The sequence below is a fragment of the Cygnus atratus genome, chromosome Z (genome assembly GCF_013377495.2).
Source record: "Cygnus atratus isolate AKBS03 ecotype Queensland, Australia chromosome Z, CAtr_DNAZoo_HiC_assembly, whole genome shotgun sequence".
NCBI lineage: Eukaryota > Metazoa > Chordata > Aves > Anseriformes > Anatidae > Cygnus > Cygnus atratus.
The window spans coordinates 9009159-9028425 of record NC_066396.1 but is presented as its reverse complement, the minus strand read 5'-3'; the positions used below and the strand labels follow the sequence as shown (position 1 = coordinate 9028425).

At 39.3% G+C, this 19267-nt stretch overlaps 1 protein-coding gene across 11 annotated transcripts in view; it reads left to right on the top strand.

The window, feature by feature from the left end:
- Window positions 1-19267, top strand: part of UBAP2 (ubiquitin associated protein 2) — a 98280-nt gene that overhangs the window by 18962 nt on the left and 60051 nt on the right. For all 11 annotated transcript variants that reach the window (XM_035565927.2, XM_035565926.2, XM_035565923.2 and 8 more), the window contains exons 2-6: window positions 2038-2177; window positions 6133-6210; window positions 7811-7921; window positions 11744-11897; window positions 13412-13489. In XM_035565927.2, coding sequence (XP_035421820.1) covers window positions 2079-2177; window positions 6133-6210; window positions 7811-7921; window positions 11744-11897; window positions 13412-13489 — 520 coding nt within the window. In that variant the 5' untranslated portion in view covers window positions 2038-2078. The remainder of the gene's footprint in view (window positions 1-2037; window positions 2178-6132; window positions 6211-7810; window positions 7922-11743; window positions 11898-13411; window positions 13490-19267) is intronic.

Below are 19267 nucleotides of genomic sequence, written 5' to 3'. Positions count from 1 at the left end.
TTTGGAAATGCTAGCTTGGCTTTCAGAGAGGTTAGTGCTCGCTGTCATATTCTCTCTTCAGGGATTTATCTCATTCTCATTTTTACTAGGTTCAAACTGTAACGAGCAGACTGATTTTAAAAACAAAACAAAACTGACCCTCAAAGAAAACCAAAGGTCATTTTTAGCATACATAAAATTAAGTCAGCCTTAAGGCATTGGAAGTCCAGTCAGCATCGCTTACTGAGCAGATTTGAATGCAGAGAAAGTGATTGTTGCTGCTGACTCAGAGGACAGTCTGTAACATGTTTAAAATATCAGTGGACGGCCATGAGCAGAGAGCTGGAGACAAGCGTTGAACTCATTGTTCGGAGTGTCTCCACAGCTACTTAATATTTTGCTTTCTGTGGAACACTTTGTCAGGAGCTTGAGTTACCCCTCTTTGACCGTGTCTGGCTGTCAAGATGCGGTGCTCCCAAGGTCTGTTTGTTTGGGCCTTTCGCAGACACCCAAGTTAGACCACCCGAAGGGACTGCGAAACAGCTTGGCTTTGGTGAATGTATTCATGAGGCTGGAGAAACACCGTGTTCCTGTTCAGATCATGCTACGGTCGGTTCCTGGTAAAGTCAGGCCTTTTCTTGTTAAATATGTAAGAGTTCATGGAAATAGACTTTCTCCTCAGGCTCTATTGAATGCTTTAACTATCACATAAAAAAAAGCCAGTATCGGGTTCAATTTTGGCCAACAAAGATGTATTTCTAAACTGAAGATCACAATGGGGTTAATTGTCTTTTGGATATCTAGGTGAGGCTCCTGAGCACTGTGGATCAGTGTTTGAATGAACAGTGACGGCTTGTTGCAACTATTTTTTAGATACGTACCACTTTTAAAGGCTGGTGACCAGTTTGGTACTGAACGCATCCTCATCCCTGCAGGCACATTGGTTTGCTCAGTTTTCATCTGAGCATTATCGTGCCCTGAGCTTGGCGATACCAAAGTCGCGCCAGAGCAATTTGCCCTGCCAGGTTGTGTGCTGGAGGGGCAGAAAAAGGACTTTGCAGCTTTGTGCATCTTCTGCCTGGGTGGCACCACTTGCAGGTTGTCTTTTGTTCCGTAAATCTGTAGTTTTACTTCCCAGTGTCGCAGGGACAGAAACTGGGTGGTTGACCATGACTGTTCTGAGACCTGTGTTCAGTTATCAGAGCTGCCAAAAGCCGTATATTCATCAGGTAGTTTTATGTTAGGTGCCGTACAAACATGGAAGAATAAGAAATTTCTTTTTTCCAAGTGTTTTTAGTGATGGAGGATGAACTGAAATGAAAGCTGACTGCCACAGACAAGTTAGCACTGGTGTGTGTGTGTGTGTGTGTGTGTAGGGGGGTTGGGTTTTCTTTTTGAACACGTACAACAGAGGTATGTTTAAAGCGGGGTAATAGGTAGTTTGGTAAATGGTTTCTGTTAGTATGAGGGAGAACAGAAAACAAACGCTGTCTACAGAGTCTGGATTTAAAGGCAAGGATCAGCATTTCTCTTACAAATGAGGGATGAGGAGTTGAGTGGGTGTTGGCAGTGACCTCCTTATACGTGTAGGAAAGATTTAATGATAGGGAAGAGAAGAACAGTCTGGTTTGTGAATATGATGTTTGCATTAGTGTTCTGAGTGGGTACAAGTGTGGTGAAATTCCAGGCATCAAAACAGGACAGGAGAGATCATAGAAATTGAAGGAGTCCTACAGCTGGAGCTGTAATCCCAGCAGAGTAGCAGATAGAAAAGTCTACGTTAAAGACCTGGAAAAATCTGGGAGATGTAGTCTGCAAGTACAGATCTAGACAGACCACTGTCAGCTGATAAGAATGCTTTGTATCCGCTCTGTTCCTTCCTCTTACTTTATTGGATTTCTCACACAGTCTTTAATGGTATTTTTAAGCTGGTTTCTCAGGAATCTTGTCTTTACCAGAATTCCTGGTAGAAGCAAGTAAAGCTGAAGCTACAGCAGTTGTATGTTATCTGTTGAATCAGACCCATGCCTTAACTCATGTTCTTTTTTTCTCTTTCAGATTTTCTATTTTGTACATACATTGTTTTGTATATACTGTATATGATGACTTCGGTGGGCAGTGAACGTACCCGGGGCACTCGGGACAAAACACAAATTTCAACCACACAGCCAATACAACAACAGAAACAAGTAGTACAGGTACGTGCTGCTGTATAATCATCTTCGAATTCAAAGTAAGCATGTAATGATATGCACCTCTTCCACAAGTCAGTAAAAACTAAGAAAAGATAGAAGAATTAGAGATGTACTTTGGAAGAGTACGTTTGACATTCCACCTTAATTGCTTAGTAATCTTCCACAGCCTTAAATTGTTCCTGTATTCGTGTCTAAATGAATATTGTATTTTTCAGCGATATTTCCCATCAGTGAGGAATTCTGTGCCTATGCTTGTGTCAGGATTTTTGTTCTGTGACCTTGGTGTCCTCAGATTTTCTCCTGTATGCTAGTCTCATGATGCTAGAAGATTTCCGGTTGATACAGGCGTTTTGGGTGGGTGGGAATAGCTTTATTAGATACGTACTGTGTTCCACAGCATGATTCAGCGTATCTGCAAGTCACAGAATCTTACACTTTTTGTGCAGCATCTTCACAGAAAGCGAAGTGATCATCATCAGTGGACTAAAAGTATTTTCGGGTATCTGAGATTAGCTCATTGTCTTGATTTTCAGCAGCAGAGTAGTTAAGTTGTGTACTTATCTAGGTTACAGAGAGTGCAAAATGTTTCTGCTTCTGGCAACTCATTATTCTCTTGTCAGGTACTTCTTCAAAATTGGACTCAGTTCAAGAATTGCCTCAGTTCTCTGCTGGCAGAGAATGCATCAGTCTAGAGGTGCTCCCCTGGGAAATGGTGTCTTTTATTGTTTTCCAGACTGATCTTTAACGTGGAGAGGCTTCCTTCCTGTTTTCTACAGCATTAATTATGTGAGCTCAAGCCCTCATCTCCATGCGTTGCAGTGTTTTGCTTACTGGTGATTCATGCTAATGTGTGGATTTAGAAAGTGATTTTCAATAGGTGAAGATGAGTTTGTTTTTGTTTTCAGTAATAAGGCTGCAGGAAGGTAGTGAGCAGGTTGACCTCTTAACCAAACAAAAGCACAAAAAAAGAAATGCGTAGGCAGGGACACGCATCCTGGGAAGATGATAGGGATATCATCAGGGAGGGGAACGAAGTTCCACCCTCTGTAGCAGAAGACCAGGGTTTTGGACATCTGAGGAACCCGAAGGTGAACAAGTCTATGGGACCCAATGAGCAATGGCACAAGTTAGAACACTGGAAATTCCAGCTGTTAAACAAAAAAGGTTACTGTGAAGGTGGTCAAATAGTGGAATTAGAGGATTAGAGAGGCGGCGGGATCTCTGCCTGGCCCCAGGCAGCTCCTCTGATGGGACCTGCCCTCAGTGGGAGGTTGCACTGAGGATTAATGGAGAACCTTTCCAATCTGTGATTGAGTGGTTTTAAACAGTCGGTCTTATTGAGCATTTTCTGCATTTTGTCCTTTTGTTATTTCTACTTCTTGCATAATAAATACTGATTTGGTCAATTCAGTGGAAAAGATGGCTATTTACAGCATTTATTTTTTACAGCACCATACGTTTTATTCTTTAGAGATCAGATGGGTCTTCCTGCTTAGTTAAGCTTTAGAGATCGACAGAAATATGTAATATTGTTTTATCACCACTGATTTGGGAAGCTAGAAGAATGTTGCTTTCCCAAATGGAATCACAGGATCACAGAATCGTCTAGGTTGGAAGAGATCTCCAAGATCACCTAGTCCAACCTCTGACCTAACACTAACAAGTCCTCCACTAAACGATATCACTAAGTTCAACATCTAAATGTCTCTTAAAGAGACGTTCTGTTAAAGAGAAATGGAGGTTTCAGTGTTGTATCCCATTGATCATAATTTCAGTTATTTAAGAAATTACACTGCAGATATTTTGCATTGCATCTGGATAGTAAATACACCATTTATTATCAGATCTGGGCCTATTACTGTCACTTAATTTTGTGTTTTGTCTGTTCCTGTTTTCTGGGAGTTCTAAGTTGTTAATTGAAAATAACCTTCCCTAACACTGCAAAGATCATGTATCTTATAAGGTTGAGTAAAGTTTTATACTATTTCATAGGTTAATAAAATCTTATAAAGATGGTGCCTTAAAAAACAAAGAACAGCCATTTGCTGGGGTGGGACAACTTCTTGTGACAATGATTTGGTGTTTGTGCAATAGGAACATTTTTGTTTTTGTTTTGGATCTTCAGTTCTGTATGGGTGTAGTCCACTGGCATAAATATTAGCAAGTTTCCAAGCTTTCTCTGCTTACACAGGAAAATTGAAGATAGTGTCAGACATTTCATATAGTTATAAAATCAGTGTATTTCTGTATAATGTGGACTTCGAAAAAAAGTCATTAATAAATGAATCTTAATGGCTTCCTGTTTCTGGTCAAATATGCGGTCATGTCTGTACAGAAATTACATTGTCTGAATTTTTCTTCTCTGGATATCTGTAAAGGAAATGTCTTGAGTTTAAAAATTACAGTGGGCCTGAGGAGACTGAGCAAAAGGATGCAGTAAGGCGTGAGTCCTGAACGTGGTGGACATTTCCTCTTTGTTCTCCGAGCTCGTAGCAAGACACCAAGAGAGGGTTTCTTTGCGCAGGGCTGGGAGGCTGCCGTGGCGTTGCAGTGCTCTGGGTAGCACAGGGCGTGGAGCTGGGATCTCCAGGGTAGTCTCTGATCTGTGTTACCAGCTGACGTAGGGAGCTGTCAGCATGGTACTTGGGAAATGTGAAATAGCGCGGCGTGCTTAACTCTGTTACGAACACTAATTGTCTTGGAACATTGCCTCTCAGCGTGGCAAATGTCACTTCCCTCAAGGAACTGGGACAGCTGCAGTAACTTCTCAGCAAATAAGCAGCTGATGGTGTATGGTGGAGTAATTTTTAGACTCTCCTCAGTGTTTGCACTTGGCGACCTTCTCCAGAGCTTGTATTTGTGGTAAACTCCAACAGCAAAGCAGTGTGGGGCTGAGTCAAACTCTTGAGGCTTTGAACATGTTGGTGTTCTCTGAAGTGATACTCTGAAAGGTGAGGTTCAGCCAGCTGCCCAGGATGAATCCCTTTGTTCAAGAAATTTCAATGGATGAAGTGGTCCCTTTCTTAACGAAGAAGTATTTTGCAGCACATGAATGCGTGTTTTGGTTCTTAGCCCTTCAATATCAGCCTTCTCCAGCAAGAGACAGACATCTTCTCTATTTGAGCAGAAATCAAATTAGGTTCAGGATCATGTAACATACAGTTATCTTTGGCATTTTCATGGGAGTCCAGTTCAAGGGAACTGCAAATGCCATGCTATGAAGAGTAGCTGTATCTGCTGAGACATTAGTAGGTATTGAGTTGCTTTCTTTGTGGAGCAACCATAATATATTAGGATTTATGATGTTTTACTGCATCCATCCATTTTAGTCTGACAACTTCTGGAGAAGTTGCGGGTGTGGCTTTGTGGTCCAGAAATGTTACAGAGGCACCAAATATATCATAAATAGCAAGATCCTTTACTAATTTTCAGAGATGAGTATTAGTGCAGCTGTGCAGCTGTTCACAGGCAGAGTCTTGAGGTGCAACCCTGGCAACTGTCTTCTAAGTGCTCATAAATCTACAGTCACATTCTTGGGAGAGTTATGGAAGGTGATGCGAGTGGGCATCGTCAGATATGAGGTTAATTTAGAAAAATACCATTACCATTTTTTATCATAAAACTTTAACTCTGGAGTGATAGTTACTAAATAAAAGTAGGAGTGATAATATCAAAATATAGACTTCCATAGTAAATTTCATTTTATTACGTAGTTATCTATGTAATGGCCTGTAACTGTGGTTCAAGCATCAAAACCAAGTGTTGAAATTGCTTCTGTTCCAGTAAACCTCTTTTTAATGTAAAATGAATGTAGAAGAGGAAGTGTTAATACTTTCCCTGTAGCTTTGTGTTGGTTGTCTTTGAGAAACTGGAGAGAAGGTAGTGACACCAGGAGATACTTGTAAAAAGGATATTGTTACTTTTTGTGAACTTTATTGGATGTTTGCATTTTTTTCAGGCAACAGCAGAACAGATTCGCCTTGCTCAGATGATCTACGATAAGAACGACGCAGATTTTGAAGATAAAGTGAAACAAGTATGTTTCTAACGGTACAGGCTTCCCATGTCCTGCACTAAGGTGTCTCTAGGCTGGCTTACATTTTGTAGTTAGAGTGACTGTTTCTGATTTTAGATGAAATCTTTTTTGGAGTTACATTAGTTTAACTAGGAAAAGGTGCTCTTATTGCACTGTAAAATTCTGTTTATAAGACATTGTGTGGTAATTCAGCTCTGGCTGTGTAGTTAAACTAGTGTATTGTCCTTTGTAGACGAGCCGTTCAGCCAAAAATAATCTGTGCTGATGTTTCTTGCAGACTTTGTATCTCTGTTGTGGTCCTAATGCTTAATGATCTTTAGAATAAAGAGTGCATTCAGCTTGCCTGCATGTACATGCACAGGGGAAAAATTTGTCACCTGTGTAAACTGAGTTTACTAAAACATTGGCTGTTTTTCAGGAAAAGTAAAAATCTAACCATAGCTTAAAGGTGAATTGGTGTGTGTTGTGTAGTTGTTTTTTTAATCTGACCTCCCAGATCTGTATATGAAAATGGTAGAATTACACTGTGAAAACAAAATCTCGCACCATTTCCTCTACATTGCTGAACTTTGGATATATATATTCAGGCTTCCATTATGCTGTTAGGTCATTATGCTGAGGTCATTAATTCAAGCAGTACTGACGATTCAGCTACCTGGTCTGCTCAGGGTATTGGTGTTTTTATCTTAGTGAGTGTGTCACAACTCATGTAGAACGTAGGAATGCACTCGGAAAGAAGAGTTACTGTGAATGCATTGGTGCAGCAGAGGGGCAGATTTCTCGATTTCCTTCCCTTTGTAAAACCTCTTAATCACTGTTAACTGCTGTTTGTTCTTGTTTATAAACTTCTGTTGCTGCACTAGAAGTGAAGTCCTATATGTCCTGAAGCAAAGGGACCTAAATCGATGGTGCCTGTAGCTCTGCTGATTGGAAGAATGATAAGAGTTAAATTCTGCTTAGGAAATGTACAATATTTCACATGTACATATATATTTCTAGCTAGTGTGTTTTTCTGTGTGGAGGTACTGTATACCCCCTGACAGGCTGTTTATATCCATTCCCCCCTCCTCAGGCTGTGTACTGCAGGCCCACAAAGCATAGCTCAGAACCAGCTCTCCTTAAGCAGTCATCACCATAGCCTGTTTGTGTGGTCTTACGCTACAATGGATTGAAGGAGCTGAGCTGACTGGAGAAGTTAACCTTTTTCTCAGTCTGGATGTTTTTCCAGGTGGATCTGTTCACCACCAGAGCTTATTGCATGGCTGTGCTCACACAGTGAGATAAAGGGGGGAGATAATGGAGCTGTCCTGGTTTGTGGTGTCTTTACCCTCATATGGGTATCACTAGGGTGATGGCATTTGTTTGCAACCATAAACTTAAAGGAAAAAAGTGCAAGAGGGTGTTTTCTTGATTACTGTTTTAACTTGTGTTTCATCCTGCCTCTTACCTGAACCCTAAGCAGATCTGTGAAATGTAGATACCTTTATTTAGGATTTTAGATGGCTCTGACACAGTAGCTGCATACTTTCTTCAAATCTATGATGGTATTAACTCTTATGATGATACTTTGGATATTTTAACATGTGACTTTTACTGCCAGCTTATGGAAGTGACGGGGAAAAACCAGGATGAGTGCATAGTGGCATTACATGACTGTAATGGGGATGTGAACAGAGCTATCAACATACTGCTGGAAGGAAGTTCAGACACGGTAAGGTTTGTCTTCTCTATTAATCTGCTCTTATTTCTTCTTGTGGCTATCCACTCTGAGAAAATGATTGGGAAAGTCATATTTAAGAAGCTTTTGATTTCTGTGTCTCCACTGAAATTCCTCTGGAGGAAATGGGCACCAGGGAAGCTTCTCTGTCTTGTGCATAAAGGCTGAAACTTGAAAATGTAGGTGTTCTGCTGGTTTCCTATAGAGTCCTCCAGCTTTTATAGATGTGCTGCGATTTTCTCTGCAGCAGAGCTCAGTGGGGCACTGTCCTGTGTCCTGCAGACCTGTTTGTAGTTAGTCTGTAGCACCTCCACAATCATGAGACCTGAGGTGATACTGTGTTTGCCACAAAGGGAAATCTTTGTAAACCTAAAAAGGGAGGCAGATACTTGACATCATGTAACTTTTGTAGGTACCCGTTGCAAGTATTGAGGGTGGAGGAGGTTTCCATGTCTGAAAGATGCATCAAAAACTAATAGTGGCACAAGAGAATACAGAAAGTAGTTGCTTTTGTCGTCGTGTTGCTCGTTAGCCTTACTTTATGGAGAAAGCGAAAGAGAAAACTGAACTGTGTGTATAGGAACAATGTTAGGGTTGCATAGTGTGTTTTTTATCCCAAGAATTTTCAAGAAATTGTGGTTGAAGTTCTTGCTGGAGGGACTTCTAACAGCTTATCTGAGACAGTCAACTAGATTCTCTCTCTTGTAAATTGAGAAAAAAGCCTGGACTTCCTTACTTTACTGTCAAATGTTCAGTACTTCCTCTGATTTATCAGTGTGTTCTATTGCTTAGTGTTAATGAGGAAACAAATCCACCTACACCCCAAATCTAGGCCATCTACCATTCTAACCAAGGGGACTTTCTTTTTATCCCCTTCTTATTTGTAAGAGTTGTCATCTAAAGCACAGAAGTGTGTAATGCCGAGTGGGTGGGTAAGTTGGTAGGAGAAGAGAGAATCTCACCTGGATTAAATCTATCTTGGTAATGTGCTGTCTATTTTTGTGTTCTCTGGTATTTATCTTCTAGTTGAAAATAGTTCTCTGGTTGAAGAGAATGTTAAATGCTTTCTTACTTCAGCAGACTGTTATAAGTGATCATGATGTGGAAGAAACTCTCTGAACTTGTCCATCAGTAAGAGGCAAAAACATATCCATGTTCTGCTGTGTTGGCAAGTCCCTCTGAACCCATTGTTCTCAGTATAGAAAATGCAACTCAAATACAGAGAACTTGAAGGGCGCAATGAGGAAGGAGGAAAATATTAATTAGAAAGGTCTATATCAGTGTGTGTGAAGGCACATATTCCTTATGGAAGTATGGACCTCCAACTTGAAGGGTTTGTTGTGAGGCCATTATACTTCAAAACAGCTTTACAATGGATTTGGTACAAAGTTGGAAGCAGAGGTAATACTTGTTCTGAATGCAGATTCTTGAATCTCTTTCTAGCTTCGCTTGGCTTTGATGCACTACGTGGTTTTTTTACCTCATTTGGAAGAATATGTATCTATCCAATTTGAGGAATTAGAAGAGCAGGGAGTGATGGCTATGGAGTCTATTTATAATTTCTTTGATACTCTGCCAGCTTTTTTTTTAATGCTGTGATCCTTAAGGCTTTGTACTCTCTTTATGAAAACTTTTCAGTTGCAACTGTTGTGACAGTCTGGCTTTGGAGGAGAGTAGAGAAGGACATGCTTCTTTGCCCAAGACTTGTGTTCATTTAGCTTCCTACAGGAGTAAGAGCCATTTTATGCCCAACCGTGTTTTAGCTTCTAAAACTTTTGAAGGTAGATTAAAGGGGGAACCCTTCAGATTCCTTTTCCCCCTGCATCCTAAGATCAGGGCAGCAAGAAGCTTCTGTTAAATATTTTTGAAGGGTTAGGTCCACAACTGTAATTTGGGTTGCCTCAGGCATCCTCAGCTGAATTTGTAGTTTACAAAGGTTTTGATGGTCTGTGATGTATACCCATGTCCAGAGATAGTGTTATTCCCAACTTCTGAAAGTTTTCTTCCAAATGGTGCTGATTTTTCTCCTTATATAAATAGTAATAAATAACTTCACAAATCCTGAAATCCTTGTAAATGTCTGAAATTCTTACTTGTGGTAAAGCATGGATCTGATGCTTTCATAGTTCTCTTTACTGATATTTAGATCGTATAAAGCCTTACTACAGTCTTTTATTTAAGATTTGTAGGATCATCTGTTTTTGGAGATTTCTTAAAACAATTGAAGATCACTTGGCACCACACCCATTAGCAAAACAGTGCATTCTGAACCATCTAGATTTGGTTTTTAACCTGTCAGTGCAGTTATTTATTGTCCTTTAAAGTATCTGTGAAACTCTTGGAGGGTCTTAGTGTGCAATGCAGTTACACAGGCTGTGGCAAGTAAAGCCGTGTGATAGTTACTGGAGGAGACCAAGTTTTCTCTCATACAAATAACATGACATTGCTCAAACAAGTAGTTTTGTACTTCTAATCAGCACCATCTGTACTTTACCCAAGTTGTCTTATGGCAGTGTAGTCTTCAATACCAGAGATGAAATTGAAAACTGACTTGAGCTTCTTTCTCACCTATACCACTACAAAAGATGAATAACCATTCTGTTTTAGTACTTAATCTCTCAAACAAGACACTAAAACATTGAGTTTATACTTGCAAACTGCTTTGCTACCTGCTTGTTCAGAAACGTTAGTTTTTTTTAATTCTAGGAAGATTGGATTAGCTGGTCACTGCATACCTTGAGAGGGTTTTTAAGTTGCTGTTGTGTGAATGGAGAAGAGATCACAGGACCCAAATTACTGATAGCCAACCTTTTATGATGCCTGTTGCAAAGCCGTGGGCTTTATTTAGTGCTTCACAGTTGACGGCACCTTATCTGCATATGCAGTTTTCCTGCTTGAATACCTTATCCAGACTATAAGCTCCTAGAGGTGGAGCCATTAAAAGCATCTGCCATCTTAATGGTTTACAAATAATACCTTTCTTCTTTGCTTTGCAACTATGGCTCGATAGACTAACCATGCAATTGCATAATGAGTTGCTGTGCTATTCTTAGCAAGTACTTCAGTCATTTTGTTTTCAACTCCTACAGATGTTCATATGGAGCTGATATTATTTCTGAATTTATTTTGGGGTTGGATTTTTGTATTAAAGCTGAGATCTGTTTGTACCTTGGTACTCTGTCTTGTTTAGACATAGTATTTCTTGAATTGTGCTCAACGTGATGAGCTGTAGCTGTTAGTGGATGTTTGTCTTATGGCCCCACTTTTCTCAAGTTCTTTGTCTGCCGTTCTGTCTCTTGGCGCTTGAGCTCTAGTAGGTCTGGATAATTTTTTTCTGTAGGCCATGTACTTCTTCACATCAGTCTCTTGTTCAATAATGCTTGGAAGATATTTTTTCATTTCCTTGTGAGAAAAGATAGCTCTGTGCTTGCTCCCTTGCTAGATTTATGGAGGTAGTAAAAAGGGAAAATGTTGCTCTATGTTTTTTTCTATGTTGTGGTCTTATTTAGGCTTCTTTGGACTGGTTAAAATTGCTATATAAAATTGCTATAATTGATATATAGCTGGAAGTATTTGAGATTCTTACATTGCATAAGAAAACTAAACTTCTATGATTTGTTTCTTTCCCATCTCATCCCAAAAAAATAGACTTTGGTTTTCCCCTTGTGTCAGTGTAGTTTCTGATAGGTATTACTGGTGTGATATTATACAAATACCTGTTTTTTTCCCCATGACCTGGAGGGGTGAGAGGCAGAAGTATACAGAGAAGCTTCTTCCTTTTTCATTTTTGTTTCTAATTCTATTCTATCCACATAGACTTCTTGGGAGACTGTAGGGGGAAAGAAGAAAAGCGTTGGAAAAGAAAGTTCAGAAAACAAAGAGAACAGAGAAAAACGAGGGGACAGAGAAGTGAGTCGCGGACGGGGAAGTTCCAACAGACGGGGAAGAGGAGGCAGCCGTGGCCGAGAGTGTACGTACAGGGGGTTCATTTTTAAAAGCTTCAGGCATTTTTCTTGCAGGTGAAGCTGGTTGAGGGCAAATGCTTAATGGAATAAAAACGTCAAGAGTTATAGCTCGGTGCCTAAGCGGTTATAACTTGTTTACATGACAGGTATGCTTGATCTAGATGACTTAGTTTTGGGATGGTCTGTGCTTGTATTTTTCAGAGAACTGAATTTAAGTTTGTCCTTTTTTGATTGATTAATCTTGTACTTACTGTTTTTATTTAAGTTTTATAATTGAGTCTTTGTAACGCTGCTTGAGAGCAAGTATTTCACTGCACAGCTGATACACTTTTTTTTTAATTAAAAAAATATCCAGCTTTGACTCCATCTCCTTTTATGAGTGGGAGAACCTGAAGATGTTCTCATCTTCTCATAAGGGGAATGAAAAGACTGGGATCATTATTAATCTCTAGCATATATTACTGACATAAGCCAGCCACAGGTGAGTTACTACAACAGAGAAAGTGCTTTGTGAACTGAAACATTAAAAAAAAAAAATCTACAGTTTATATAGGTGCAATACGACCTTGTGTAAAGAAGGACTAATATTTTCCAAATCAGGTAGTATCATATTAAATTACCATTGGATACACATAGCCTTTTTCTTCTAAGTTTTATCAGCAATGTCTAAGCTGCATGTATTGTCTATGAGAGCCACCAACAGCACTGATAAATGAGCAGAGAATGGAGAGAGATAAAATAAACACAATCCTTTTCCCATAGAAGTGGGAAAAATATTTACAGTATTAGTCAACTTTTTAAACTATTGGAATATATTAAAATATTTGCCACTGAAGGCATTGTGAAGCTCTGTTAGAATAGAGTAACATCAAAATTGAAAGTCAGAGGCAAGATTTTTGCCAGAACCAGATGTTGCTTTTTTTCTTTCCTAAACTGAAACTGAAGATTTTCAGATGGTTACTAGATCTTGATGTTTCCTTCCCACCTTTTTATGCATGTGTTAATGGTATTGTTGCTGCTATTAGGACAAACTGTGCAGTACAAAATACTCAGCAGTGTTTTAAGTGGACAGTCATCTTTTTTCTTGAGGGAGCCAGCCATCTTTCAGAATACCTACTCAGCAGTTTCCAATGAAGTAGAAGTTGCGGTGCTTCTCAAACACCTAGCCTTCTGTCATCCTCCTCCTCTGACTTAAATACAGAGGAGAGTTAAGTTCTCCTGGCTGTGTAGGGATGTGACACTGGCAGACAGGAGATCCGGTGTTCTTGGTTATTCCTAACACATCAAGAAAGTGAAGTTTGAAGCAATTCATTTCTTACCAATTTGGAGAGGTGAGACTAATTAATATAATAGCGTAGGCTGCAAAACACTGCGCTTCAAAAAGTGTTTGATGATATGTTCCTCTCTTAATTGATATTTTCCTTTCTAATTGTCAAATTCCAAGTAAGTAACTTGTTTGTGGCTAGGCCTGCAAAGAATGAGTCTCTAAATTTTCTCTTAAGCTGTCGTCTTTCCACAGTTAGAGCTGAAGAGAATGGAGTGGACAACAATCAAGGAGACAGGCCTTCAGACCGTGGAAAACGTGGCCGTGGGAGAGGTGAGATGGTGGCATTGGTGGGGGACTGGCCCTGATTTCATTTCCTGAAATGGAATTCCCCCCCTTTATGTGTTTAATTAAAGAGCTTAAGCATTTGGTTATCCTTTGATTCCACAAGCACTTCAGCCGCCTTTAATTTAGGTACTTGCTACCCCCCATAGCCCTTTTCACTGTTTGGTCTTAGAATGACTTAAAGGTGATTGGTATCAATTATTTTAGCAGTTTTTGGTGTGATAAGCTGGTGTGCTCTGGCTATCGAGAACTGTTTTCCCAGATCAAATAATGCTGGCCTGGAAGTTGGAGTGCACTGGGCTCCTCAAGATGTACCTTGGCAGCAGGAGAGTACAAGATTCCATCTGTGGAGCTCTTGGGGAGGGATTTGATGTGTGTTTAAGCCATTATTTTGGGCTGGATCCTATTGTTAGGTTTGTCTTCTGTTTTTGGTACCCAGTCTGAGAGCACTAGCCACCTTAGATGCTTTTTGTTGAGGGAGGTTTGGCATGAAGTTGTTGATGAGGAGAGCTGTGGAAAGAGCACTGTGGAGTCATAGGTAGAATTGCACATCCTGAAGAAGAGAGGAAAGATGTTGGCAATAGACTTGGTGTGGAATCAAGGGATGCATAGTTTGTTTGGATTTTCATGGGATTGAGTGGAAAGAAGCTTGTTTTTCTTGAAGCAGGAGGAAGGGAAATGGGTAACCTGGGGTTGTACTGGGAGATGGGTATGTAGTTAAACTGGTGAAGTGCACAGCAGGGCAAACATACTTAGTAATGTGGAAAACATACTTAGTTGTGGAAAAACATTCCTACCTTCAAAAGGACTTCTCTTTGGAATATCCAGTAACGAGGCATTCGGTGACTGGCACATCCAACTTCATTGTCTCCAAATCTGTATCTTGAAGAAGTGGAAAGATGCAAAGATGTGTAGCTTCAGAGGGTTGTGAGTGACTTGGTTGTGCATGTAATCAGCAGGCATGAAATGGCTTGTGCAGAGGTAGCTTTGCAGGGGAGGGTGTGGTATAAAGTGTTATACTTAAAGCCTTATGTTCCACCTATTTGCTTTGTAAAATAATTCTTTATACAAGTTGTAAATACAAAGGTAGGATTTTTTAAGTTGTTGGGTGGAACTCAGAGGTTAATTTCAAGTTCTGTCAATTTTTGATTTGTTTTATGAACAATTCATTATGTTCATTGTCAACTCTGTAGTTCTCCAGATGAAGACATACTATCGTATGTCTCAAGCCAAGGCACTTAAATCATCAGTATCAGACTAACATACCTGACTGAAGAAACAGGAACAACTTAAACCAATTTCAGTTCACTGGGTTAGTGTATACAGTGTGTCTGTATTTCTACTGAATAGTTTAAACTCTACATTCATGTTAACAAAGTGTCTTGATGAAGTCTCCTCAACTGTCTGTGATAAATCCTTTGAATGGCCTCAGGATCATTATATTACAAGTGTGTGTGTTATATGGCAGGAAATACCTAATTTAATTTTATAATGCAAGCCCTTGAAATCTGCAGGGAATTACATAAAGCTGTGTAATTCACTTCTTAGTATTTCAAGGATGCATGACCTTCTTTCTTTCGTTATTAGTAGATAACAAAAAAAAGGCTTCTTGCCATTTTATTCAGGAGTCTTTATTTGATGTTACACACAATCATAGTCAGATTTGGGGATAAAGTACTTCAGCTAAAAGTAAATAGATTGGTAATCACAGCAGAGCACTTTTTTTAGAAATGTTTCATGTAGTCTATGTGTAGGAATCTAGGCAACATATACAAAATTAGGGGTCAGCTAATATCCAAACAATGCACTCTAGCTATTTTAAGGTACCTTCTCAGGCTGGAATTATCTTATTGGCTGCTTTCTAGGGGGAGATTTGCTGGGCCATCACATTACTGCTTCATTGTAGAAAAACCTAATTTTAATAAATGACATGCACTGAAACCAGCAGAAGTGGGATGGATTCTGTGGTGATAGTGCACTATTTATTGGGGGAAGAAAAAAGCGAAGCTTGATTCTGAGAATTTCAGCTTTAGTGCTGTAGGCATTAGCTTATACAGTAGATCTGTTAATGACTGTGACGTTCCTTGCAACTATAAAGGGTAGTAGGTATACAGTGTACGAACAGCGCTGGTTGCTGGAATGCAGGAGAGCAGGGATTTGAAGTAGATACACATTACTGAGTGATTAAGAGAAAGCAGAAGTGTGCTGCAGGATGTGATTCGGGACACATCCCAGCTGGAATTGCTCTGCTTCTCAGCTGTTAATCTGTGCTTGCTAAACTGTGTGGAAACTTTGATTTGGAAAGGAGTCAAGGAACTTAGGTTTTGAACGTGGCCTTCCCATCTATCTTTCTACAACCGAGTTTCTTGAATGACCTTAATTTCGCTGTAAAAAAAATACTATAATGGTGATTGATAATTGTATCAAAGTGGTTATATTTGATGGTTATATCTTCAAGACTCTTGGTTCCTGAAAGATTCCCTTTATTTGTGTTTCAGTCAGCTGCAGTGCTGTATAAATTAAAGAACTGTACAGGCACAATACTACTTGATGTTGCTGTTTTGTACTATTCCCACATGTTCAGCTTTAAGTGCAGGTCTGGTTTTCCCACTCTCTTCCACCCCGTGTTGAAAAGGGAGTGTTAGAGCAAGAAAAAAGGCTTTGAAGGGTACTGGGAAGATTGCCTTTATGGTATGTGAGGAACAAGCAGAGTAGGACTTTGCAGGCTGCAAAAGAAAGGATTGTGGTAGAGACCTGTAAAGTTTCTAGCAAGAAAGTTCTGTGGGGGAATGTATTCATCACTCATGCAAATATGAGAGTGAGGGGACATTAAATCAGTAAGTTACAGGTTCAGAATGAACGTCAGGAGTGGTTTCATATATGAAGTTAACCTGAGGAACTCTCTACTTAATGTCTTGTGGGTTCAGAAAATTTATATATGGGGAGTTTTGATAAATGTATTCAAAAAAGAACCACAGGGAAAAAAAAAAAACAAACCAAAATAACAACAACAACAACAAAAACCAAACAAAAACCAACCAACCAAAACAAAAAACAATGCCCGATGAATGAGGCTGGTGAATTATGTAAATTGTTTGGCTCAGGAAGTGTCTGAGCTACAAATGGCTGTAAATCAGGACTGTGTCCAGAGGAATGGTGTTGTGGTTTCAGCTCTTGTATGTTTCCACAGACACTGACCTCAGCCAATGACAAGATCGTAGGTAGATGAACTTCTTGGCTTCATTCAGCATGGAAATTTAGATTCATGTGTAACAACTCACCTCATTTGCAAAGTCAAAGTGGATTTGTCACTTCCAATTCTGTTCCTAAATTCCTTTCCTTTTCATTCTTCCAGAGCAATGTGCATGTAGCAAAAATGTGGAGACCAACAACAAATTCATTCTAGCAAAACAGAAATAATAGTGAAAGGGGAAAACATGAGGTTTTAATTTTGGACTTAGAATACTTGACAAGGAACCTTTCAAACATTTCCTGGCTATGTAAGAAAATAGAGCAGTGTACCCTTTTTGTAAATACCAGACCAGTCTAAATTGTGTTTGTGATCTCTTTTTTTCTTAATTTTTTAAAATAAAAAATGGGCGGTCAGGAAGAAAATGAGCTTCTGTAACCAGAATTGCATGTCTAAACATTTTCTTGTTTTAAAAGCTTAGCACAGTTGGCACAGAACATATTTTGGATTTGCTTTGCCAGAACTAGTAAGGATGTTGTTTTTTTTCTAAAACATGAATGCAGAGCAGACCTTCTGGAGGTCACAGTTTGCAGTCTGTTTAGTTTTGCTATAGTTAGCATTACGTATTTTTTTTGAGCTTACATATTTTTTTTTAAAGAGATTAAGCGGAACTTAGCTTTAACATGTTACTTTTTTCTTTTGAGGCAAATTTGGAGTTGAAAGTTTTCTGCACTTCCTTTTAAAGATGGTTATTAGAGCACATGCAGTATATAAAACTGATGTGATGCTCCTAGCTTTATGATGACTAATAAGAAAAATGATTTGAATTATTACATAGAACATCGGTGTTTATTTTGGTAGTATAAAGTACACAGAATATAACCTTTATATGCTTAGCCCTATCTATTCACAGGGCTTAGGCCTCTGTTATCTCAGCTTCCACTGCAGATTGGCTGGCTCTGTGTTTCCTGAACATGGATTTGGGCTGTCCAACTACTCTATAGCCTGAGATAAACACAGCTCTTGAGTGTTGCCTGCTCTTCCAGTCTGTTTCCTTTCCCTTTCAGCTATTCTTAGGCCTCTTTCTTAACCTTGATGATGTTTTTGTCTGATTTAAACTTGTCAGTGTGAAAATCTTAGTTTTGAAATAGAGTATGTGAGTTCACTTGGAAGGATTTAAGGCTATAAAATGTATATTTTCTATAAAGTAGGCTATTAAATTAATGGGATAGTTCCATTCAGGTTGTGGGACTACACATTCATCCTGTGCTCCCTTTCAGTGTACATTTGTTTTGGGGAAGAAGCTCTGAGTGAGCTGAACCATTCTTCCTTTGTAGGGAAGTATCAGAGTTAAGACTCATTTTGTGATTATGGGAGATTTGAACTCCCAGTGCGTTTTACTGGAAGCAGAAAATCTCCCCATCTGCCTGGATATGACTACTGTCTTTCCTGGAATGAATGCAAGAAATTAACTGTAAAGTGACCAAGTGATACCACCAATGTGAACCTAGTTGACTGAGATGTGCTGGAGAGCATGAAGGAAACAACACACAGTTGAACAGAGTTAAAATGTTAAAGAAAACAAAATATTTTAAATATTTCATCACTTAAAGTTATGACATTGGATAGGGTAGTAGCAGGAATGTTAATTGGAAACAACTTTAAACATAGTTCCTCACTCTTGGTTTCCTGGAACAGAAATGAGTAAGCAATGTTGCCTTGATGTTTTAGCCTGTTGTTTGTAGATCCAAGTGGAAAGGAATGAAGAAATTTTACAAGCATTTACATGAGATAGAGCAGTAATATTATTCTTTACTTGCTTTTGTGTTTAATGTGCTGATGGATTGTAAGAAAATCTATTCCTGTAATCTTAGTGGAAGATATAATGAGCTACTGCCAAGTCACTTGTTCTCTTTGTGGGTAGATTAAAAATGTTGATAGAGGAATAGACGGTAGTGAGTTACCACAGGAAAAAAATCAAGTTTTTGGAAACATTGACCATTATAGTCAAAACCATATCTTCTTTGTGTTAAACTTTTTTGCCAGTGTAAATTGGCGTTACTGCTCAGAGGAATTAATCCAGTCTGTCTCCTGATGCATTTGGAAATTGATTTCGTTTAAAACTAACCAAGCCAAAAAAGAAAAAATGTGGAGACAGCATGGTAGCTGGGGATGTCAGGTCTACCTGATTTTCATTGACTTGGGACCCAAGTGTGAAGGTGACTGCTTTTCTGGCATTTAACAAGCAGAGATCTGGTTCAGAGAGCTGATCCAACAATGACCTAATTGTTTTATTTTCTGATGGTCGTTTTGTGGTCAGTGGTTGTATTTGCAAATCTGTCTGTGCAAGAGAGATGACAGAGCTTGGGATCACAGGTGAGGATGGCTTCTGTTGTAGTAGTTTTCATTTAAATGGGTTTAAGCTGCTGTGAAACTGCATGCTTGGGATTTGTGTTGCTGAATTGCAGTGTGAAGCCCCATTTGCTCACAGACCTTTTAGTCACCGTTAAAAAGCATGAAAAGCTTGCAAATACATGATAGAAATTCACAGTACCTTCATGACTGTAACTTCTCTG